Genomic DNA, 23,242 nt, shown 5'->3' with positions numbered 1-23,242 from the left:
GCTGCTGCTGCTGCTGCTGCTGCTGCTGCTGCTGCTGCTGCTGCTGCTGCTGCTGCTGCCCGGGTCCTCGCCCCGCAGGCCCCGGAGCCCGACAGCCGGAGGGGCGCCGGGGACGGTCCCCGGGACCCAGAGGGAGTTTTGGCGCCGCGTGGACGAGGGACGCGGGACGCGGATGGAGGGAGGAGGCCGAGGGTGGGCGCCGTCCTCGCCCTCGGTGGGCAGGGGGCGCTGTCGGACTGGACAGTGGGAGACGTCGGGGCACAGAGAGGTGCGGGGGGCGCAGCCCGAGAGAGGGAGTGTCTTGTCTCCCCAGCCCTCCCTCCTGAACACCCCAGCCACGTGCCAGCGGTGGCCGAGCCGTCCAGGGGAAACCTTCGGTGGCCTTGCCCTAGCTTTGGGCTGGAATATCCCCGCGTTCCCAGAAACGGAGACTCGGCGTTCGAAGCAGGGTAGGGGGTGTTTGCAGTCCTCCCCAGAGGGCCCGAGGGCCTCCGCCATCAAGCTTCTCTTTCAGTTTCTAGCTGTTCCCCCCACCCCCACCCCGGGAAGCCCCGGTGGGGCGAGGGGAGAGGAAGAGGGGGAGGGCACCTGACTTTCGGGAGCCCCTCCCCAAGCCTCAGCGGGTTCCTCGCTGGAGGGAAGGACGGCCTTCCCCTCCTCACCGTCTTTCTTCCCGCACAGGAAAGCGTGTCTGTGGGAGGGGAGGGGCCTGGCCTGACCGCGGTCCAGGGATGGGTGGGCATGGCAGGGCTGGGGGCAGGCCCAGTCCACGCCTGTGCCGAGAAGGCGCCTCCTCAGCGCTCTGCTCGCCCTAGGTGAACGGACATGGCGGGCTGGATCCAGGCCCAGCAGCTGCAGGGAGATGCCCTGCGCCAGATGCAGGTGCTATACGGACAGCACTTCCCCATCGAGGTCCGGCATTACTTGGCGCAGTGGATTGAGAGCCAGCCGTGGTAGGTGCCCCTGCCCGGCGCCTTGCTCTGCGGGTCCCTAACCATCCAGGCCCCTTGGCCTTTACGTCTCCTCTTGGTGGTTTGGGGAGATTCTGATCCTGGCTGTCCCTCCCTGTGTGGAAGGGGTGGTGTCCCAGGGAAAGGGGAACAGGGAAATGGGAGTCTGGGAGGGGAAAGGGGATGTTTCTAGACTCTGATGCCTGTGGAGCTGCAGGGAGCAAGTCTTGCCGGCAGGAGCCTGGGATTTTCCCATCCTTCCTGGTACCTGACCTCCTGATATGAGGAGGCACCATAGCAGGTTTCTCTCTCCTGACTTGCGCTAAGGGATGCCATCGACCTGGACAATCCCCAGGACCGGGCCCAGGCCACCCAGCTCCTGGAGGGCCTGGTGCAGGAGTTGCAAAAGAAGGCAGAGCACCAAGTCGGGGAAGACGGGTTCCTACTGAAGATCAAGCTGGGGCACTACGCCACGCAGCTCCAGGTGGGCGTGAGCTGCAAGCCATCTGCAGGGAAACAGTGTCTGCCTTCTCTTTCCAGCACCAGAACCCCTGGGTTTTTTCCTGGTTTGGCCACTGACTCACTGTATGACCCTGAGCTTATCTGTGCTTCAATTTCCCCCACCCCCTCTTTCTAAATCAGACCTGTCAGATTCCCTTAGCCCTATGACAAAGTAAGAGATGGGGCATGGTCGTCCCCAAGAGAAGGGGGGATGGGTGAAAGCACTTTCTGGGTAGATCAGGCAGAAGGGATGGGAGTAGCCTGAGTCAAAATTCTGTTGTGAGAGAAAGGAACACCGACAGATTCTAGAAAGGAGGGGATGGGGGCAACCAGACATCCCTCTTAGGGCAAGTGCGTGCGAGAGGAGCAGTGTTGTCCTGGAGCCTTGAATTAAGGGTTTAATGTAAGGTGAGGGTGTGGGAGGAAGGAGTATAGGGGAAAGAGGAAATTTTTGTGGAAATAGGAAAGGGATGTGGATGGTAATCATAGATGAGCATTTATTGGAACTCACTTGAATTTTTAGAGAGCTTTCTTGAATACAAGCAGTAGGGTGCCAAGGAAATAAAAAGTCCATCCCAAAGGGGGCAGGAAACAGGAGAAACCTGGGGTGTGGGGGGTGTGGGAAGGGAAGTAAAATAGGAACCCAGGGCCAGGACTATAATGGAAAGTACCTTGACCTTGGCATTAGATGCCCCGAGTCTTGAGTCATCTGCTCACTCACTTGTTTGCCCTTGGACAAGTACTCAATCTCTCTGAGCATCAGTATTCTCATCTGTGAAATGAGGATAATGGTTTCTGCTTATGTCATAGGGTTTCTATGATGCACAAGTCAAAGGAGATGGCAGATTGGAAGTACTTTGTAACCTGTGGCTTTCTAAGGCACTGCGAACCGAATGTGAAGATCTGGGAGGGGAAATCAAGTCAAGGAGAGATAGAGGTTCTAGTGGCAGTTCCTGAGGCTTCTGAGTGGAAGCTGAGGCATAGGCTGGAGGAGAGGAAGGAGTGGGTGGCACTGCAGTGGGCATGGTGGGAGCAGAGGGTGGCCATTGGCAGCCGCTCTTGGATTCTTTCAGAACACGTACGACCGCTGCCCCATGGAGCTGGTGCGCTGCATTCGCCATATTCTGTACAATGAGCAGAGGCTGGTCCGAGAAGCCACCAATGTGAGTGCCCTGTGGGTTTGGGGAAAGATTTTGAGAAGTCCTCCCACCTGCTCTCCTCTCCAGACACAGCTCTGTTTTATAAATATTGGCAAGAGAGAGCACCAAAGAAATAACCTACACGGGCAAGTGTGAGAGGCCGTATTACATGCAGGTGTAGATTGACACCCCACACACACACAGAGCCCCCGCTCCCTCGCTCTACTATTTACTAGCTGTGTGACTTGAGCAAGTTACCTCACCTCTCTGAGCCTCCGGTTTTTTCCTGTTATAAATGAGGGTAGTCATAGTATCTACCCTATAGGGCTATTTTGAGGATTAAATGAGATACCATGTGGGCAAAGGATGTGTGCTGTGTGTTTAATCGCTCAGTCGTGTCTGACTCTTGCAGCCCTGTGGACTGTAGCCTGCCAAGCTCCTCTGTCTATGGAATTTTCCAGGCAAGAATACTGGAGCGGGTTGCCATTTTCTACTCCAGGGGATCTTCCCGACCCAGAGATCAAACCCACATCTCTTGTGTCCCCTGCCTTGGCAGGTGGATTCTTTACCACTGCGCCACCTGGGAAGCCCAGAGCAAAGAACAGACATATACAAATGAAGAAGAGGAAGCCCTAGAAACACATACACGTCTGGAAACTCAACCTATGTCAGACGTGGCATTACAAATCACTAGGGGAAAGATTTGTCATTGAATAAATGAGGCCAGGGGCAAAAGAAGAAATATCCTCTGGTGGGCTCTATGAGGAAAAATGGAGGTCTGTGTCCAAAGAATTAACCTGGGCAAGTTCAGAGAAGCAAGGCCCAGGGAGGCAGAGCAGGGACCTGTTCCCCAGGTTCTGAAATCATGAAGGTCTCGGACATATGCTTGGACAATGATGCAAACGGTACATATCCACAGTAAAGCAAAATGAATTTCATTAAATGATATCCCTTAGGTAATGGCCACAGAATAGTGCCTGAAGTGAAGTCATAGTTATTATTTACTTGCGGTGGACACTGATATCAAGAATTTGAGAGGTCATTCAGTAAACATTTATCGAGGTCCTGCTGTGCGTCTGACACTGGACTAGGGTGGGAGAAACAGATAAAGTCCTGGCCTCCACCTAAAAGGAATTCAGGCTGTGATAGATTCTTTAGGACTCTGCTGCTAAGTCAGCCTACATGGAAAAAGGACCCAACTCAGATTGGGGCAGGCTGGCCAGTAGTGGGAAGGGTGTCCAGAGGAAAAAGATGCCTGACTATAATGAGGAAAGAGGGAGGAAGAAGGTGGAATGAGTTTTCTAGTGAAAAATAGCAGCAGTGGGATTTCCCTGGTGGTCCAGTGGTTAAGGCTTTACCTTCCACTGCAGGAGGCATGGATTTGATCCCTGGTCGGGGAATTAAGATACCACATACCACAAGGTGCAGCCAAAAATAGAAATAAAGAAAATGCAAAATAAATAAATAGCAACAGTATATATGAGGGCAGGAAGGCACAAGCCATCTTATGACATTTGAAGAATTTTAAGTGTTTAGTGCTACTGGGGAGAAGGGAGCCAACTGGGCAGAAGCCAGGTCACAAAGGGTCAACTGGTACAATTCTTGACTTGGTGCAATTACAGAGCTATCTGTAAACATAGGAATGAGTCCAGTTCCAGTTAAGAAATACCTGCCTACAAGGCAGGTGCTGTTATGGTTGGGGGAAAAATAGTCCTCCAGTCATCAAGCTGTTCTTGGACACCTCTGAGGTTCTGGGCCGTGAGGATTTTGTTGTGCACCAAACGGGACAAAGTCTTGGTCCTTAGGGAGCTCACTTTCTAGTGCAGAGAGGCAGACAAGAAAGAACATGCAGGAACATGAGGCATTCGGTAGGGCAGTCCTATTCTAATGTAACTCTTCAGAAGAGGTCACTCTGACAAGGTGCCGACCTCAGGAAGATTTAGTGCCAGAATGTTCCAGGGTAATGGAACAAAACATGCAAAGGCCCTGAGGCAGGAACTCCCTGTGTATCCAAGGAACAGAAAGTGTCCAGTGTGGTTGGGCAACAGTGGAGCTGGGGGTGGGGTAGGCAGAGGCTCCTGGCTAGGGCCGTGGAGGCTGTGAAGGCAGTTTGGGTTTTATTCTGAGAGCAGTTTACTGGAGAGGCCCTAAAGATTTGGTTGAGGACTGCCCTGGGAGTCCAGTGCTTAAGAATCTACCTGCCCATGGTGGGGACATGGGTTTGATTCCTGGTACAGGAAGATTCCACATGCCATGGTGCACCTAAGCCCGTGGGACACAACTACTGAGCTCTAGAGCTTGTGCTCTGCGACAGGAGAAGCCACTGCAAAGAGAAGCCCTTGCACCACAACTAGAGAGTAGCCCATGAGCAGTAACAGACCCAGCACAGCCAAAAATAAATAAATAAGTAACATTTTAAAAAAAGAACAACACTTGGTTGAAGGAATAGATCCAACCAGGTTAGCTGAATGGCTGGATCCACAAAGCCTTTGTTGATGCCTCCTTGTACCTTCATTTGAGGGTCTTCAGGACTCCACCCATGAGCGGTTCACACTCTTCCCTCAGTCCTGAGGTCTTAGTGAGGACACAGATGACGTGTGTTCACATGGCTTTGTTCCCCATCATGTCCCCAGCATCTAACATCATGGCATGGGATCAGTGAATGACTCTGAAATGAGGGGCCATCATCCTTAGTAGGAAAACTCAGGTAACTCCTGGGATGGGTTGGGTTCTAGTCTCTCCAGAGAGAACTCAAATGGACCTTGTGTGGGGTACTCAGATGGAGGTCAGAACTGCAACAGAAGTTTCTACCAGAGTCTGCCAGGTCACCTGTTTCTCCTCCTCTACCCCCCTCCACCCCTATTTTGGCAAATGACTCTTCTTCTGACTCAAAGTACCCTTCCTTCTTATTCTAGATTTGGTGTCTTGGATCTGTAGTATTGGTGTTCCCCAAGGCCTGAGGTTTTTCTCCCATCCTCACTGCCCAGCTCATTGCTGCCTGCACCCTCCCCTGATATGTCTCCAGGGTAATTCTTCTGCTGGGATCCTGGTTGATGCCATGTCCCAGAAACACCTTCAGATCAACCAGACATTTGAGGAGCTGCGACTGGTCACGCAGGACACAGAGAATGAGCTGAAGAAGCTGCAACAGACTCAAGAGTATTTCATCATCCAGTATCAGGAGAGCCTGAGGATCCAGGGTGAGCCTGGTGTGGGAGGGCAGTGCATGTCTGGAGGACCAGAGTGAGACCACTTTGTGAACTCCTTCAGGGTTGGGGCTAGGTCCATGTCTGTCTCCCCAGAGCCTTACCCAAAGCTTGGGACAAGTAACAGCTCCAGTGATGGAGCCCCTGCTGTGGGCCAGGCTCCAGGCTAAACCCTTATTCAATATAACCTTTACTCAATACAACTGTGTTATTCAATACAACTTTTACCATAGCCCTAAGAATTAAGTGGGGTTTCCCTGGTGGCTCAGATGGTAAAGAATCTGCCTGCAATGCAGGAGACCCAGGTTCGGTTCCTGGGTCGGGAAGATTCCCTGGAGAAGGGAATGGCTTTCTACTCCAGTATTCTTTATTCCTGTTTTGCAAATAATAAAACTGATGTTCAAAGAGAACATGCAATTTGGCCTGGGCTTCTTGTAAGTTGCAGAACTGGATATTGACTAGAGATATTCATAAAATCCCTATATTTTATGAACCAGTATTCTGTATCTCGGTGAACGAATGAATGAATGTGGACAGAGTGTTCCCCAATCAGAGGGAAAACCTAGGTTGGGAGTCCCCTGGTTGAACCAGGCTGGGGAGAGGTGGAACTCTGGAATGCCCCTTCTTGAGTTTCACTAATAGGAGGTAAAGATGGGAGGAGGACGCGACAGTGGAAAACTCTGCTGTCTCTCAGGTCTATAATTTTTAGTAGCTGCCATGGAAAAAAATTAACCCAAAAGGAATTAACCCCACTAAGTGTCCTTACGGTACCCTTTGAGGAGCCTTGAAACATGACTCATCTTCCTCCACTTCAAAATTGACCCTAGAGCTGTATCACCCCCATCTAAGTGAGAACAGGAAGCCACCTTCTCCTTGTTCTTATTTTTCTGACTTCTTAAGGTAGAACCTTAGGTCATTGATTTTAGACCCTTCTTTTTTCTAATGTATATATTCAGAGCTATTGATTTCCCTCTCATTAATGCTTTAGCTGCATCTCATCTTGGATTTGCTGTATACCGTTATCATTCAATTTGAAATATTTTCTAATTTCTCTTCTATTTATTTCACCCATACACGATTCAGACGTATATTGTTTAATTTCCAAATATTTGAGTTTTTTCTGGATGTCATGTCATTATTGATTTCATTTCATGTCATTTGTTGTCAGAGAACTTCTGCGTATGATCGCCTCTCTTAAATTTATGAAGACTTGTTCTATGCCCTAGCATGTGCGCTATCCTGATGAATGTATTTTGTGGTCTTGAAAAGAATGTATGTTCTCAAGTTGTTTCATTTAAAGGTAGCAATAATAAATTCAATAATGTTAACGTATTCAACATAGTATATAATGTTAACATAATGAAGTAAAAAAACACACAAACCGAGAAACCAATAACATCTATGTTTTCCAAACATACTTTAGTGAGTCGAGTGGCATTGTTTTTTTACATTTTTACAAATCTCTTTAATGTTAGGCTTAGTCGGAGATAGCTGGATCTGGCTTTCCATCTTTTGTAATATCACATATCTTATAGCCTCTAGAAAACTCTGCTATATACTTATAAGTGAATAAAAGAAAAAAAGGCAAATAAAGTCTTATGATTTTATGAAAATAGTTCTGGCCTTGTGGACCTCCTATAAGGGTTCTAGGAAACCCTCGGGGGTCCCTGGTTCATACTTTGAGAACCACTGATATATATCTTTATTGATTTATTTTTGCCTAATTGCTCCTATAGATGGAGAGGTATCAAGATCTACTGTATTGTGTAATTCTCCGATTACTTATGTAAATATTTTATGTTTTTTGAAGCTTTATTATTAGATGCGTATATATTTATGCCATGCTTAGTCACTCGGTTGATTCCCTGGGTCGGGAAGATCTCCTGGAGAAGGAAATGGCAACCCACTCCAGTATTGTTGCCTGGAGAATCCCACGGATGGAGCAGCCTGGTAGGCTACAGTCCATGGGGTGGCAAAGAGTCGGACACGACTGAGCAAATTTGCTCACTTTCACTTTTAGCCTCCCGGTCATATCCAATTCTTTGTGATCTCATGGACTGTAGTCCACCAGGCTCCTCTGTCCATGGGGATTTTCCAGGCAAGAATACTGGAGTAGATTGCTATGCCCTCCTCCAGGGGATCTTCCCAGATCCTGGACCAGATCAGATCGAACCCAGGTCTCCCACATTGCAGGCGGATTCTTTACTGTCTGAGCCACCAGGGAAGCATATATATTTATAGTTATTTATGCTATGCTATGCTAAGTTGCTTCAGTCGTGTCCGACTCTGTGCAACCCCAGAGACGGCAGCCCACTAGGCTCCTCTGTCCTGGGATTCTCCAGACAAGAATACTGGAGCGGGTTGCCACTTCCTTCTCCAATGCATGAAAGTGAAAAGTGAAAGTGAAGTCACTCAGTTGTGCCTGACTCTTAGTGACCCCATGGATTGCAGCCTACCAGGCTCCTCCGTCCATGGGATTTTCCAGGCAAGAGTACTGGAGCGGGGTGCCATTGCCTTCTCTGATAGTTATTTATAATTACTTATAATTAGTATGTCTTTCTGATTGATTGACCCCTTAATAATTATGGAATATCTTTCTTGATCTCTGGTACCACTCTTTGTCTGGGATCTATCAGATATTACTGTAACACCTCCAGCCTTTTTGTTCTATATTAACACAATGTATTTTTATTCATGCTTTTTATTTATTTTTTATTTTTAAATTAATTTATTTATTTTAATTGGAGGCTAATTACTTTACAATATTGTAGTGGTTTTTGCCATACATTGACATGAATCAGCCATAGGTGTACACGTGTTCCCCATCCTGAACCCCCCTCCCACCTCCTTCCCCATCCCATCCCTCAGGGGCATCCCAGTGCACCAGCCCTGAGCACCGTCTCATGCATCGAACCTGGACTGGTGATCTGTTTCACATATGATAATATAGATGTTTCAATGCTATTCTCTCAAATCATCCCACCCTTGCCTTCTCCCACAGAGTCCAAAAGACTGTTCTATACATCTGTGTCTCTTTTGTTGTCTCGCATATAAGGTCATTGTTACCATCTTTCTAAATTCGTTAGTATACTGTATTGGTGGTTTTCTTTCTGACTTACTTCACTCTGTATAATAGGCTCCAGTTTCATCTACCTTATTAGAACTGATTCAAATGCATTCTTTTTAATAGCTGAGTAATATTCCATTGTGTATATGTACCACAGCTTTCTTATCCATTTGTCTGCCGATGGACATCTAGGTCGCTTCCATGTCCTGGATATTGTAAACAGTGCTACGACGAACATTGGGGTACACATGTCTCTTTCAATTCTGGTTTCCTCGGTGTGTATGTCCAGCAGTGTGATTGCTGGGTCATATGGCAGTTCTATTTCCAGTTTTTTATTCATGCTTTAAAAAATTCAAAATGTAGACAGCGCATAGTTAAGTCTTTTTGTATTTATTCTGAAAACCTCTGCTTTTAATTGAGGTGTTCAGTTTATTAATATTTAATGTAATAGTAAATACCCATCTATTGAGGTCCACTTTGTAATATTTATTTTGTTTTGTCCCGTTTTGGTTTTTGTTCCTCTGTTCTTCCTTTTAATTGTTTAAACTTTTAAAGATGCTGTTTTAATTTAACCATTTAAGCTTTCCTCCTACCCTACCCTATGGGTGTTTTCTGTATCTTGAGATTAGCGCATTGCCTGAGTCATAGCAGGCATTGAACAAAAGTTGGGGGGATGATTTGAGCAGGTCTTCATTACATCTGAATCCATCCCAGATTGACGTGAAAGAAAGGATAGCCCTTTTCCAAGATTAGGGAACAGGAGATTTCAGGCTCTTATTTCTACCCAAGGCCATTGACTGGCTGACAGAATGGATGATCCTGTTCTTGGGCTTTCTGTTTCCTACTTGTGAGGTGGGGTTTGTCCCCATCCTGCAATGTCAGTTCAGTCTCATTTATCAAGTGCGCACATCAGAAACACAGATGACTGATCTGTTTGTGTGAGGGCAGTCTCAGCTCCCTCCAGTGGAGCAGACAATTGCCTCACGTCTCCTGGCGTCCTTCCCAGAAGCTTCTGCAATTTGCCAGGAGAGATCTAAGTGGGTCACTTGCATAAGGAAGCCAGGTCCCAGTGTTGGGATTATCACTGTCTCCCTGTGGGTGGCAGGATTCCGAGTGGCTGTCCAGATTGTTCTGCTCTGTTCCTTGCCTGCTCAGTCCCCTGCAGTCAGAATGGAGCCATATTTCTAAGTTCTCTTGAATAGAGTTGCTTTAGTCTGTCCCGGCCTTGTGTGTCCATAGGACAGGGTCTCGGCCGTGTGACATGGCCCTCAGAGGCCTGCCAGGAGCTTGACCAAGACTTGTGACTGACGCTCATGTCTTCTGGACTCAGCCCCAGTGAGGCCCCTGAGATGTTCAGAAAGGCCATTGGCGAGGGTCGGATGCCAGCACTGGGGACAGTGGTTACCTGTGGAGGGAGGGATGGGGTTACCAGCAGGGGAGGGGTACAGGTGCTTCACCACGGAAGTGCTTGATTTCTTAAGCGGCTTCTTGATACACAGGTGTTCCTTGTATCATCCTCTCTACTTCCTGTGTCTTAAGTATTTCATCACAGGTTGTTTGCAGAGGGAGTCAGTGAGGCCTGGTTACATATTCTGCCATTGATGAGCTGCCTGAGAGCTGGTGTGGAGAGAAACTGCCTCACTCTCCTGAGAGAATCTCACTGCTTTCGTGGCCCCAGTGGCCCCAACTCTCTCTGTGTCTCTCTTCTGGTTGGTCAGCTGAACTCACAGGGACCAACCTGGATAAGCATGTTAGGGACCTTCACCGCCTGAAGAAACCCCCCTTCCCTGAGGAGAGGCTGCTGAACCTGGGAGACAGGACAGAGCCCGCGGAGCAGAGCCTTCTGACGAGGCTGTGCCCGTGAGGCTGGGGCTGAGAGCTGCTCCGTCTGCCTTTCATCCCCTCATGTGACCCATTAGCCATGACTGACTTCCCTCTGGGGCCAATGGTGCCAGGCAGCTTCCTGAGCATTTTCTGTCTCATCACTTATTTAACCTCCCAGCAGCCGCTGAGGCAAATGTCTCATGATGCTCCCCTTTTACAGATGGGAAAACTGAGGCATAGGAGAGCAGGGTGACTTGACTGGGTTCACCCACCTGGTGAATGGCGGGGTTCACTTCAGACCAGACATGGTGGCTCCAAGCCAGACCCTGCATGGAGTGAGGAGAGCTGATGGGGGTCGGCCAGGGCAGGCTCCTCCTCAGCTGTCCTCAGGCTTCCATCTCCCCACTCCGTGAGGGGAGCTCAGAGTCGGGGCACAGGGGCCAGAGCCTTCTCATCTCTGGGCCCCGTTGCTGTGGAACCTGACTGGCTGCTGGTCAGACATGTCCCCTCGAGGGTCTTGCCTCCAGAACAGATGGGCTCCCGGCTGGACCGGGGAGGTCATGGTCATGGTGTCCTGTCCCCTCCTCCAGCTCAGTTTGCCCAGCTGGCCCAGCTGAACCCCCAGGAGCGACTGAGCCGGGAGACGGCCCTCCAGCAGAAGCAGGTGTCCCTGGAGGCCTGGCTGCAGCGCGAGGCCCAGACGCTGCAGCAGTACCGCGTGGTGAGTGGGCTCAGCGTCCCTCCCCTCTGCGGGGGCGATGACGCCCCGAGCTGTCCTGGGGATCCTGAGGGAGGCAGAGAGCCAGGAGGAGAGCAGGACCCAGTGGGGCAGGAGGCCAGGGCCTTCTTCCTCGTGGGACCTGAGGGGCAGAGTCGGTCTGGGAGGAGGAGGCCCTGCAGGGCTGTTCTGGGAGCCCAGAAGGCCCGCTGAGCCACCGCCCGACCCTCAGGAGCTGGCTGAGAAGCACCAGAAGACCCTGCAGCTGCTGCGGAAGCAGCAGACCATCATCCTGGATGACGAGCTGATCCAATGGAAGCGGCGGCAGCAGCTGGCGGGGAACGGAGGGCCCCCCGAGGGCAGCCTGGATGTGCTACAGTCCTGGTACCAGGGGTGGGGGACAGGGAGGGGCAGGCAGCAGGGGCTCAGGGTGGTGCTGCCAGCTGCTGTTGGTGCCCACGTCTACATGAGCAGCTGGCTCCCTCTGTCTGGGCACGGGTCTTATCCCACGAGTGGGTCTGGTTTGATGCGGATGCTGGTGTCCTTTCCTGTGCCCCCTCCCCTAGGAGGGGCATCACTGGCTTGGATGTTCCAGGTGGCAAAGTGACACTCAGGCTGGTTGGACCCCAGTCAGCGTTGCTCCTCCTGGGTGTTTCTCTGGGTTTCTGGAAGGCAGGGCATCTCTGCTGTGCCCAGGGAACAGGCGAGGTGGCTCGGGCGCCAGGCCTTCCTGGGGGTGGAGCTGGGTGTGGGCCTGGTCCCCGCCTGGGCACCTGCCAGCTTCTGGCCTGGAGGACGGGGGTGAAGCCAGTGTCCTTCCCTTGGGCCCTGGGGCTCGCGTTCAGGTGTGAGAAGTTGGCGGAGATCATCTGGCAGAACCGGCAGCAGATCCGCAGAGCCGAGCACCTCTGCCAGCAGCTGCCCATCCCTGGCCCCGTGGAGGAGATGCTGGTTGAGGTCAACGCCACCATCACCGACATCATCTCAGCCCTGGTGACCAGGTGACTCCTGGCCACGCCCCGCTCCCATCTGGTTGCTCTGGGTGGCGGGGGGTGGGGGTGGGCAGCAGGGTCTTTGTAGATGGGGAGCTCTGGCTTAAATCCTTCAGTTTCTGCCTCACACCCTCATCCCATCCCTCTCCATCCCTTGTTGCTATGGCCTCTTGCTGTCGACCTCGCCCAGTATTTCTCGTGGACACTACACAGGTGTTTGTCTCCTGCAGCTCATTTCAGCTGCTGAGTTCCTTTCACTGCCTCCCTCCCTTCCTGCCAGCTCCCCTGACTCACTGTGGCCCCCAGAGAGGGTGGACTGTGCCCCAAGCCCTCCCTTCACCTGCTCAGCCTGGTGCACAGCAGCCTCCCCACGTGGAAGGTGGGGCCCGAGTCCTGTCCCCTGAAGTCTCTCCTGTCCCCGCAGCACATTCATCATCGAGAAGCAGCCCCCTCAGGTCCTGAAGACCCAGACCAAGTTCGCGGCCACCGTGCGCCTGCTGGTGGGCGGGAAGCTGAACGTGCACATGAACCCGCCGCAGGTGAAGGCCACCATCATCAGCGAGCAACAGGCCAAGTCACTGCTCAAGAACGAGAACCCCCGCAAGTACGTTGCCCGCTCCTTCTTCTGCTCTGTGTAGCTGGGGGTCCCAGGTGACAAGGACACACAGGGCCTCCCACTCTTTGTCTTGCACTGGGAGATGGTCCCACGTCTCCCCAGTCACTCTGTCTGTCTGGGAGTACTCTTCGCCCACAGAGTAAATCAGCAAGGACTTCACTATTAGGGTGTCCCAGGACCTGTGCTGAGCACTGGCACACTGCTGTGATCCACACTGAACTTGGCTCCATCACGGCCCAACCTTTAGGCTAGCAGGCAGCAGACATGGGAATTGATTCCTTGCTGGCACGTGACAAGAGAGATGACTGGAGCACCATGAAAGTGGGTCATGGAGGGGGTGGGACAGAATGACAGCTAGTTTCAAGGCTGCAGGATGACTAGGAGGAGGTGATGAACGGGCGTGGAAAGGGCAGACGTTCGGGCGGAAAGAACATGGGCCCGTCTGAAGGAGGAGCAGACAAAGGGCGTGGTAGATGGAGAACCCAGGGGTGAGGTCCTGGGATTAGGCCACCGTGAAGGGCGTGAGAATGAATGAAGGAGGGCGGGAATAAGTGAGGGGAGAGACTGGGTCCTGAGTACTGAGGCCCACTGTGTGCTCTGGGGCTGGGATGACGAAGATGATGAAGAGTTCTCACTCTCTTAGAGCCTGCCTTTGGGCTGGGAACAAGACAGTCATATACTCTTAAAAATCAGGCAGCGTCAAAAGTCAATAGAGTCTAGACAGAAAATTAAAGCCAAGCAATATCAAAGCACCTGGATAGATGTTGCAACAGCACATGGATGGCCAAGGAGGGCCTTTCTGAGGATCTATTTGAGTGGAGACCTGAATGAGAAAGTCAAGAATGCAACAGGGGGACTTGCCTGGTGGTCCACTGGTTAAGACTCCACCTTCCAATGCAGGGGGTATGGGTTAGATCCCCGTTTGGGGAACTAAGGTCCTATATGCCTCAGGGTACAGCCAGAACTTTTTTTAAAAATTTAAAAAAATAACAAAGTGTAAAATGCATTACTTAAAAAAAAAAAATGTAACAGGAAGGCAAGTACAGGAGTTCCCAGGCGGCACTGAGCTTGCATGTTCAGCAAACAGACAAGATACTGTGGGCTTGCTTGTTCTGAATGAGGGGAGAGGAGCCCAGTGAGGCCAGGGCAGGGGTTGATGGCAGGGATCTTGTTAGGTTGAGGTCATGATTTTTATGTCAAGTGGGCTAGAAGCTGCCAAAGGCCCCCATGTCAATCTTGACGCCCAAGGAACTTTAACGTTGGCCCCACCCTTGGGGCTTTGCTCGGATGCTCTCAGGTTGATGAGAAAAGTCAGCCCAGAGGAAAGCTCTTAGGGGAGGGGTCAGGGGCTGCTGTGGGGCCTTCTGGAGAAGCTGGGGCCCAGGGTGCATACAGAACAGTGCTCCAGGCCTGGGCCCAGTGAAGACGGGCTCCCCTCTGCTTGGCAGTGAGTGCAGCGGGGAGATCCTGAACAACTGCTGTGTGATGGAGTATCACCAGGCCACAGGCACCCTCAGCGCCCACTTCAGGAACATGGTGAGGACAGGGCCCGGCCTGAGGTGGGAGGTCTGCCCGGAGCTGAGTCCTGAGTCCTTGTAACCTGCCGCGTTCTCCTCGTCCCCTTCTCATCTCCTACCCTGCAGTCCCTCAAGAGGATCAAGCGAGCTGACCGGCGAGGTGCAGAGTCTGTGACGGAAGAGAAGTTCACGGTCCTGTTTGAGTCTCAATTCAGTGTTGGCAGCAATGAGCTTGTGTTCCAGGTGAAGGTGAGGCCTGGCTCCCCTGTCCTCTGCAGGCCACCCAGTTGACTTGGGAAAGTCAGAGACTGGAATCCTTGCATACACTCAGTCCAGCTACCCCATGATGCTCTCAGAAAACCTAATTTCACTCTGCTGGTGCTTATTTGCTAGACTGTGATCTGGCTCCTGGGCTTCCCCGGGGGCTCAGATGGTAAAGAATCCGCCTGCAATGTGGGAGACCTGGGTTCGATCCCTAGTTGGGAAGATCCCCTGTGGGTTAACCCACGCCAGTATTCTTACCTGGAGAATCACCATGGACAGAGGAGCCTGGTGGGCTAGAGTTCATGGGGTCCCAAAGAGTAGGACACATCTGAGTGACTGGGCACAGCACAGCAATCTGGCACCCACCCACAGGATTGAGGCAATGGCCAAAAAGAAATGGGCTGTGTTTTTTGTTTATTTCTGCTTTGGTTTTGCTGGAAGGGGCTTGAGGAATGGAGGTCGGGTGCCTCCCCCAAGTGGAGGGCAAGACCAGGGTCATAGGCCCTCATCCCTCATTCCCTGGATTCCTGTAGACCCTGTCCCTTCCCGTGGTTGTCATCGTTCATGGCAGCCAGGACCACAATGCTACCGCCACCGTGCTGTGGGACAATGCCTTTGCTGAGCCGGTGAGTCCCCGCGGGACCCCCACTTCAGCCCCCAGCCCCTCAGAGGTTCCCAGGGTCAGCCCCAACCCCAGGGCTCCTGCTGAGTGGTCTTCTCCCACCCTTGGGCCAAACCAGTGGTCAGGGGGCAGCTGGTGTGAGCACCCTGCCCTCAGCACAAGCTCAGCTCTGTCTGGGCTCCGGGTCACGGGACGTGGGTCTCCTAGGTCTGTGAGCTTGGTGCTTGGAATCTGGTCCCTGATCTCTGCTCCCAGGACCCAGGTCTGGGTCTCCACCCCTATACACCCATCCCTCTGCCCCTGCCCCCCCTTTCTTTCCATTGTGCTTTTGTCTCCTTTCCTGGCTCTTTCTCACTCGCCTCTGCCTCTTGGTATCTGTGTGTGTATGTGTGTGTGTAAATATCTTCTACTCCCTCGATCTTTTCCCTTTTCTTCTCTCCCTCTCAGGGCAGGGTGCCATTTGCGGTGCCCGACAAAGTCCTGTGGCCGCAGCTGTGCGAGGCGCTCAACATGAAATTCAAGGCTGAGGTGCAGAGCAACCGGGGCCTGACCAAGGAGAACCTGGTGTTCCTGGCGCAGAAGCTGTTCAACAGCAGCAGCAGCCACCTCGAGGACTACAACGGCATGTCCGTGTCCTGGTCCCAGTTCAACCGGGTGAGGGACGCGTTGCCCGCTGCCTGCCTGGGACTACTTCCACCCCTCCCTAACCTCACAGACAGGCACCTGGCCCATGGCACCCCTCCACCCCCAGACCCTTCTCCTACAACCAGGAGAGATGGAGGCTGGTACCCCAAGGAGTGCAGACAGCCATGAGACCCGAGGCAGAACTTTGGAAAGAACCCGGAGCTGGAAGTCAGGGTCCTTGGGCTCTGGTCCTCAACATGTTAACTCTTATGCCAGGCCCCTTCCCTTCGCTGTACTGCACTGTTCCCATCTGTAGAATGAAGGGGTTGGGCAGGAATGACATTGGAGGTCTCATCCAGCTTGGGCAATCCCTTGCACCTTTGACCCCCTCCATGGGATTGTCCCAGATCCCTGTGTCTGAGAGGATGGGCTTCCCAGGTAGCACTAGTGGTAAAGAACCCACCTGCCAATGCGGGAGACAAAAGAGACGTGGGTTCGATCCCTGGGTCAGGAAGATCCCCTGGAGGAGGGCATGGCAACCCACTCCACTATTCTTGCCTGGAAAGTCCCACGGACAGGAGGCTGGTGGGCTACAGTCCATAGGGTCACAAAGAGCCGGACACAATTGAAGCGACTTGGCACGCAGGCACTGGGTGAGGACATGGGGGCACCAAGTGTTCCCTGGACCACCTGTGATGACGGGGACACAAGCCCTAACCCGGACTTTCCTGGGCACTCTCAGGAGAACTTGCCCGGCTGGAACTACACCTTCTGGCAGTGGTTCGACGGGGTCATGGAGGTGCTGAAGAAACATCACAAGCCCCATTGGAATGACGGGTGAGGCACGGGGGGTGGGAGGTCAGGGGCTCAGGGGACAGTGGCTGGTGGCCCAGCAGTGACTCTGTGTGCTCCGTGCACCCAGGGCCATCCTAGGTTTTGTGAACAAGCAACAGGCCCATGACCTGCTCATCAACAAGCCCGACGGTACCTTCTTGTTGCGCTTTAGCGACTCAGAAATTGGGGGCATCACCATTGCCTGGAAGTTTGACTCTCGTGAGTTCCCTGCATTGCCCACACTCCCGCCCCAGGGGCTCTGTTTCTCATTTCCTCATTCCCATTCTCCATCAGGCCTGTATCCTTAGAAGGGGTCCGCTGGGAAAGATGGGAACTGAGCTTGGAGGGTGGGTGGAGTGTTGCTCAAAAACCCAGTCCCTTTCTATTGTTTTCCTCTCTGGAGAACCTAACATCACTACCCCCAACAGCCTCCAGAACTGCTGAGTGAGTCCTTCTTTGTTGTTGCTATCTGCTCACCCGTGGTCTCTTCCTTGCCCTGTGCCGAGAACAGGGGTGGGGTTGCAGTGCAGGCTTTTACCTGGATGTCTCTACAAGCCTGGCCCCCAGCCCTACAGCTCCGATCCTCCTCCTGAGGGCGGTGGGTTGTGAAAATAAGCTTGGCCTTTTCACAGCTGACCGTAACCTGTGGAATCTGAAGCCATTCACCACGCGGGATTTCTCCATCCGATCCCTGGCCGACCGGTTGGGGGACCTGAACTATCTCATCTACGTGTTTCCTGACCGGCCCAAGGATGAGGTCTTCTCCAAGTACTACACTCCCGTGCTTGGTGCGTCTACCAACACACCACCCAACACACCTCCCAACACACTCCCGGGGCTAGGCAGCGGGTACACCCCAGAAAGAGCCCAGGGGCCGTTTCCCCTGTGAGTGTTGGTCCACGGGATGGCACGAGGCACGCGGCGGGGATTTCAGGGCTCACCACTGAAGAGAGTTGGGAAAGCAGAAACCCCGACCTAGCTTTCTTCCCTGCAAAGCAAAACGCTGAGTGGACTCCCTTCTGTGCCCTTGGAGGAGGAGGAGGCTGCCGTGTAGGGGGAGGAGCAGGATCACGCAGACCCACAGATAATGCAGGTCTCCCATCTTAATCAGCTGCCCTCACCCGTCTCCACCCTCAAAGCTGCCCTCACAGTTGAGCAAAATGGACAGGTTTTTTTCTCTTCAACCTGGCACTCCATTAGTTGGGTTTGTTCCTGGGTGTGGACTCTTGTTTCCTTGGCAGGGGTGGGGACGGGGAGAGAGGAAGCCAAGGGCCAGCAAAGGAAGCGGGAGATGGAATGAGACTGAAATCAGGGGTCTGGGGGGTCACCTGGTGACTATCAGCAGGTGTTTAATGGGAGTCTGTGGGAAATCTTATCCCTGATGAGCCCCATGGCATTGTGGGGAGTGGGGGGGGGGACTGCGTAGGCGGGTGTCTACTCCCCCGGGAGCTCCCAGTGACTTTGGTTCTCATCACCATCCCCCACCCCGCCACCCCGCCACCCCACCCCCCCACCCCCGGCAGCTAAAGCAGTGGACGGATACGTGAAGCCGCAGATCAAGCAAGTGGTCCCTGAGTAAGTGTCCGGGTCCAGCTCTGGTCTCCTGCGGCCTCTTTTCTCCCCGAGCCTCCACCAGGCTCTCCTCACCCCCCACCGCCTCCCCTCCTGTTCTCTCCCCCATCCCACCTGGCCCAGCCCTGGGGAGGGGAACTGGGCGTGGTCACAAGGGGCGGGTACCCAGGGCCCCTCCCCTGCACTCGGAGCCCTAGGCTCAGTGGGCCCGTTGTCCTTCCACACCTGAGAAAGACACGAAGGTGCCCCCGAGCCCCTCCCCGCTGAGGCTCCGCTTCCTCCCACAGGTTTGTGAGCGCCTCTGCAGACTCTGCTGGAAGCAGCGCCACCTACATGGACCAGGCTCCCTCCCCAGCCGTGTGCCCCCAGCCTCACTATAACATGTACCCACAGAAGTAGGTTGTGTTCTCATGCAGCTCCGGGGGGAGGAATTGGGCACCCGGCCTCTGGGTGCCCAGAGGGCTAATGGGCAAGGACACCAGAGCTCCTCTCCGTCTGAGACCACCCAGGCCAGGTGGGCTTGGGCATATGCCCAGGTGCAGGGTGGATGAGATCAGCCAACCAGGAGCATAGAGCGTTGTGAAACTACATGTAGCAGGGCCCTTGCTCTGGTGCTGACTAGCTGTGTGACCTTGGGAAAATAATTGAGCCTCTCTGATGCTCAGTTTCCTTATCTGTAAAATGGAGGCAAGAATACCTACCATATGGGACTGGGGTCAGGCTCAAGCAAGAGACTGCAGGTAACGCATTTAGCACAGGTGAGGGTGTTGTAAGAGTTTGATACAGAGTATCTCTGGGTGGTTGGTGGTTCTTAGGAGTCGTGTGGGAACAAGACATGTGGCTTCTCTCTGAAGTTTCCAGAGAAGGGGATTCACTCTCTTTTGAGCCGGGGGGTAGCCTGCTGCCATGGGACGACCACTGGCTTGGGAGTCACAAAAACTGGAATTCCAGTCCTTATTCCACCTGCCTTCCAGATGGCTCTGCACAAGCTTCCTAACATGGTCGAGGCTCAGTTTCTTCCTCTATAAAGTGGAGTAAATGCCCACCTTACCAGTGGCTGTGGGGATTGGCATAACGTGGTTGAAAGGCCCAGGTCTTCATAGGTGCTGAGTGTCTGGTGCCTGAGACCTCACGGGCAGAGCTCCTTCACCCAACCACCTCGTTTTACAGAGGAGGGCAGGGACAGGGGAAATGAATTCCCTGAGATCACTCGATGAGCTTGTGAGCGATGAGACTAGAACCGGGGTGTCTTCCAACAAACCAGTGACTGACTGATTCAGCTTGGCGGTGCGGGCATCTAGCCAGAGCAGGTCCTGTTCCCATGAGACTGAATGGGGACAGGCTGGGCGCTGTCCCCCAGGAGCCTGAGGCTCTGCAGCAGGCCAGCTCCCTCTGATACCCGTCTCCCCCTCCCAGCCCTGACCCAGTCCTCGACCAGGATGGAGAATTCGACCTGGACGAGACCATGGATGTGGCCCGGCACGTGGAAGAACTCCTCCGCCGCCCAATGGACAGTCTGGACCCCTCTCTCCCCCCACCCACTGGTCTCTTTACTCCTGCCAGAGGCTCGCTCTCCTGAATGTTTGTTCGAACACTGCACTCCTCTGTGGAAACAATCCCCAGGGTGCAGGGTCTTATTCATTGTGAGTTTGTGTTTGTATCTCTGTGCATACTGATGCCTTTGCAGGCAGCCCACGTACACGTGTAGACGTGCGCGCGTGTTTGTGTACGAGGTGTGCCCACTTCGCCTCCGCAGTCCTAGGTGTGTGGCCGCCTTGTTCTTCTTCAGATGAAGGCATTCCGAGAGCTGAGTGGGCCTGTCTGTGTGGGAGAGACCAAGCTGCCTCTGTGGTCCCAGGTACGCCAGGCAGGCAGACCTATTCCTGCCAGAGCCTTAATCTGCTCAGCAGCTGTTGAATGGAATTATTCGCGAAGGGAAAGGAGACAGGTAATTTCTCTAAGTTCAAGTTTTATTCCTGAGTTAGCAGCTTCGCCTCTTAATTGTGTACGTGGATCTGCTCTGGTACAGTGTTGGTCTTTTGATTCTTCCCCTCAGGAGGGAGGTGATGAGTGATGTTTTATACCTTATCTCATGAATAGGGACTCCAGAGTTTTTGTGAACTGAGAGCTTATCTAGGCTGTGGTTATGTCCCTAAACACCGCAGAAAGGGGTCTTTTGCCTCGGGCCTGCAGTTCCCTGGCCTCTCAGCCCCCAGCCAGGGGGCTCCGGCTTCATGTCTATAATGCTGCTGCCCACATTCGTGCTCTTCATTCCCCTGACCCCAATCCCATTTCCTCCATCTGGCCCCAGCCTTCTTTCCTTGCCTCTGTCTCCGACCTTGCTCACTATGGAAGAATTTGGGGGAGGGGGAGAGAGGTCCAGGGCTTGCAGGGTTGATCCCCTCTCCTGGAAAAAACCTGCAGCAAGAGGCAGCACCAGCGACTTGCTGTGCTCCTGTGGAGCCTGGAGGAGGGAGGGGTAAAAGCTGATGGCGGTCCACTCTGCTGGGAGGGGCACTTGGAATAGGGCTTCTTCGCAGTTGCATAACTGACTGCTGTCTGAGAAGGCCCCTCCCTCTGAAGCTGCCGCCCACAGGCAGCCCCAGGGCAGCTGACAGCCGGAGCCCTGGAAGGGTTCCCAAGTTGAAACATCTCTCAAGGAAGGTGGGGACAAGAAGCAGGATTCTTTTGTACTTTGTACATAGGCTACACATTTGTGTAAACAGTTTTTGAATAAAATATTTTTTTTCGTAAATTTGCTGGTAAGGCTCCTGGGTCATGGGGACAGCTGGAGTCCTCTTGCTCCTTTCCTCCTGCATAGCCTAAAGCTACAGGCCTGCTCCCTTTTCTGTGGTTTTTAAGGGCGCCACACTCCATCCCCCTTCCCCGCCCTCAATACTTGCAGTGTCTCTCAGAAGACTAAAGAACTTGAGGTGTTGGGGAAAGCCAGGACAGCAATTACTGGGAGCGGGAGCAGGGGAGAACTCTGGTCCCCGCCTCCTGCCCTTATCAGCTGCTGCTATAAGCAGTCTGGAGGGTGGCAGCTGAAGGCCAGGGCCCACCATTCTCAACCCGGCCGGCAACCCCGCTGGATGGACGACGGAGAGCCGGGAGCGCTGCAGGAGCCTCCCCGCAGTCCCTCCTCCCCGGGTCCCTTCCCAGAGACCAGCAGGTGGCACCATTCCACTGCCACTGCTTTTTCAAGCGGTTGATTTGAGGCTGGGACGGTCTGCCCATTTGGTTCCATTGGCACCGAGAGTCCAGGGACTGTCGCCAGGGCCTGGGGGCGGGGGAGCAAGGGCCTACGACAAGGTTTCTACGGGACTTAAAGCAAGGGAAGAGGGGCTCGCAGCCCACCCGGAGAAGCGCAGGAGCCCGGCGCGGGGCTGGCGGGGGTGGGCAGGAGGGGAGGCAGCCGGGGAGCCCGGATCGCATCTAATCTGCAGCTGCATCTCTACCCGGGGAGGCGGCGCGTATCTCCCGAACCCGCTCGTCTCCATGGTGCTCGGCGCCGGGGGCGGGGGAGCCAGGCCAGTGGGCGCCTCGGTCTGTGAGTTATCACCGCCCACGGCCAGGGGCCCATAGCCGAGGCCCGTTGAGTGTTGACGATCGTCCCCATGGAGCGAACTGAAGAGAAAGTGATAATGGAACCAACTGTGGAAGAAGAGGCCTAGGGGGTGGGAGTGTCTGCCCCCCAACCCCCTGAGGTGGCTTATCTGACCCCAGACAGGACACCGCGGCTTGTGAAGGCCCCGGAAGGGAGGGAGGGCGCAGAGAGGAGGGAGGTAGGAAGGGGGAGACAGGCCTCACTCTGCAGCCTTTGTGCACCAGGAGTAGGACCCCTGGCTCCTCCAGGTACCCCTGAGCTAGAGGCTGTAGCTAATGTAAGATAGGGTGCGGGGGAGATGCTCCGTGCTCCAGAGGTGGGCCCCATCAGCTCCAGCATGAGAAGCTAAGACCACCAGCCCAGGAATGGGGGTAGCCACCATCTTGCAAGACCCATGCTCAGCCTATGAGGCCCCTCAGAACTGAAGCAGGGGAAGGGGGGCTCCCCTCCCCACCCAGCCCCCAGCCAGACACAGAACTGCCATGCTATGGGAGGGTTGCTATATAACTTTTATTTCTGAAAGTTAAAGTAGATACAGCAATATACAAAAAAAAAAAAAAAACCCACAACATAATAATATAAATTTTTACACTATTAAGTAAGTATACATTGGAATTTGAATGCAGTGGCCAGGAGAGCATCTCACAAACCACCCTGTGGGTAGGTTAGGCATCCTTGGGAATCCCTTGGCTGGACAGGGGGCTGGCAGAGAGAACGCAGGCAGGTCCTGGAGGATGGGGTTCTTTAAGGGAGGGTCTCAGCTCCTCTCAGGGCTTTTGCTAATATCAAGGTTAAAACCAGATACTCACACGACCTAAGAGCCACGGATTTTACGATTTCTGCTCCAGCAAAGCCAGGATTCTTGCCCCAGGTCCCTCATGTTAAGCTTATTTCCATCTAGAGAGTTGGAGGAGAATCTCTCTGCATTACCTGTCAACCCCTGTTTGTCTTGGAGAGAAGGTCTTATCCCCTTCAAAAATTGGCGAATTTGGGTGTAACGCATAGCATCCCTAGAAACTCTGGTCAACTGAGACAAGGTCGCTGTAGCCGACCCAATCTAGCCGTGCTTCTGGGTCTGAGAGGCCCCGTATCAGAGACCATCCCACACGCTACCTGTGTTCTGAGATGCACAGTACATGCAGTTGCTCTGCCTAATTGCGGGGCCCCTACGGGGAGGAGACAGTCACCA

The 23,242-nt window shown here is 53.4% G+C and overlaps 1 protein-coding gene across 2 annotated transcripts in view; it reads left to right on the top strand.

Moving 5' to 3' along the window:
* LOC120867072 (signal transducer and activator of transcription 5A) overlaps positions 1–21,204 on the top strand; it is a 21,408-nt gene extending 204 nt beyond the window's left edge. The window contains exons 2-20 of one of the 2 annotated variants that reach the window (XM_040245254.1): positions 314–449; positions 816–953; positions 1,278–1,434; positions 2,525–2,614; positions 5,616–5,790; positions 11,278–11,408; positions 11,638–11,789; positions 12,251–12,406; positions 12,822–13,001; positions 14,462–14,549; positions 14,657–14,779; positions 15,328–15,420; positions 15,864–16,070; positions 16,783–16,877; positions 16,963–17,093; positions 17,507–17,662; positions 18,398–18,449; positions 18,734–18,841; positions 19,863–21,204. In XM_040245254.1, the coding sequence (XP_040101188.1) occupies positions 826–953; positions 1,278–1,434; positions 2,525–2,614; positions 5,616–5,790; positions 11,278–11,408; positions 11,638–11,789; positions 12,251–12,406; positions 12,822–13,001; positions 14,462–14,549; positions 14,657–14,779; positions 15,328–15,420; positions 15,864–16,070; positions 16,783–16,877; positions 16,963–17,093; positions 17,507–17,662; positions 18,398–18,449; positions 18,734–18,841; positions 19,863–20,025 (2,385 nt within the window). In that variant the 5' untranslated portion in view covers positions 314–449; positions 816–825 and the 3' untranslated portion in view covers positions 20,026–21,204. Of the gene's footprint in view, positions 1–313; positions 450–815; positions 954–1,277; positions 1,435–2,524; positions 2,615–5,615; positions 5,791–11,277; positions 11,409–11,637; positions 11,790–12,250; positions 12,407–12,821; positions 13,002–14,461; positions 14,550–14,656; positions 14,780–15,327; positions 15,421–15,863; positions 16,071–16,782; positions 16,878–16,962; positions 17,094–17,506; positions 17,663–18,397; positions 18,450–18,733; positions 18,842–19,862 lie in introns of those variants that run through there. The other variant, XM_040245255.1, reaches the window with a different exon arrangement.
* Positions 21,205–23,242: the final 2,038 nt, after the last annotated feature.

The sequence above is a fragment of the Oryx dammah genome, unplaced genomic scaffold, assembly GCF_014754425.2.
Source record: "Oryx dammah isolate SB20612 unplaced genomic scaffold, SCBI_Odam_1.1 HiC_scaffold_8, whole genome shotgun sequence".
Taxonomy (NCBI): Eukaryota; Metazoa; Chordata; class Mammalia; order Artiodactyla; family Bovidae; genus Oryx; species Oryx dammah.
Note: the sequence above shows the minus strand (reverse complement) of the source record. Positions and strands in the feature narration are given on the sequence as shown.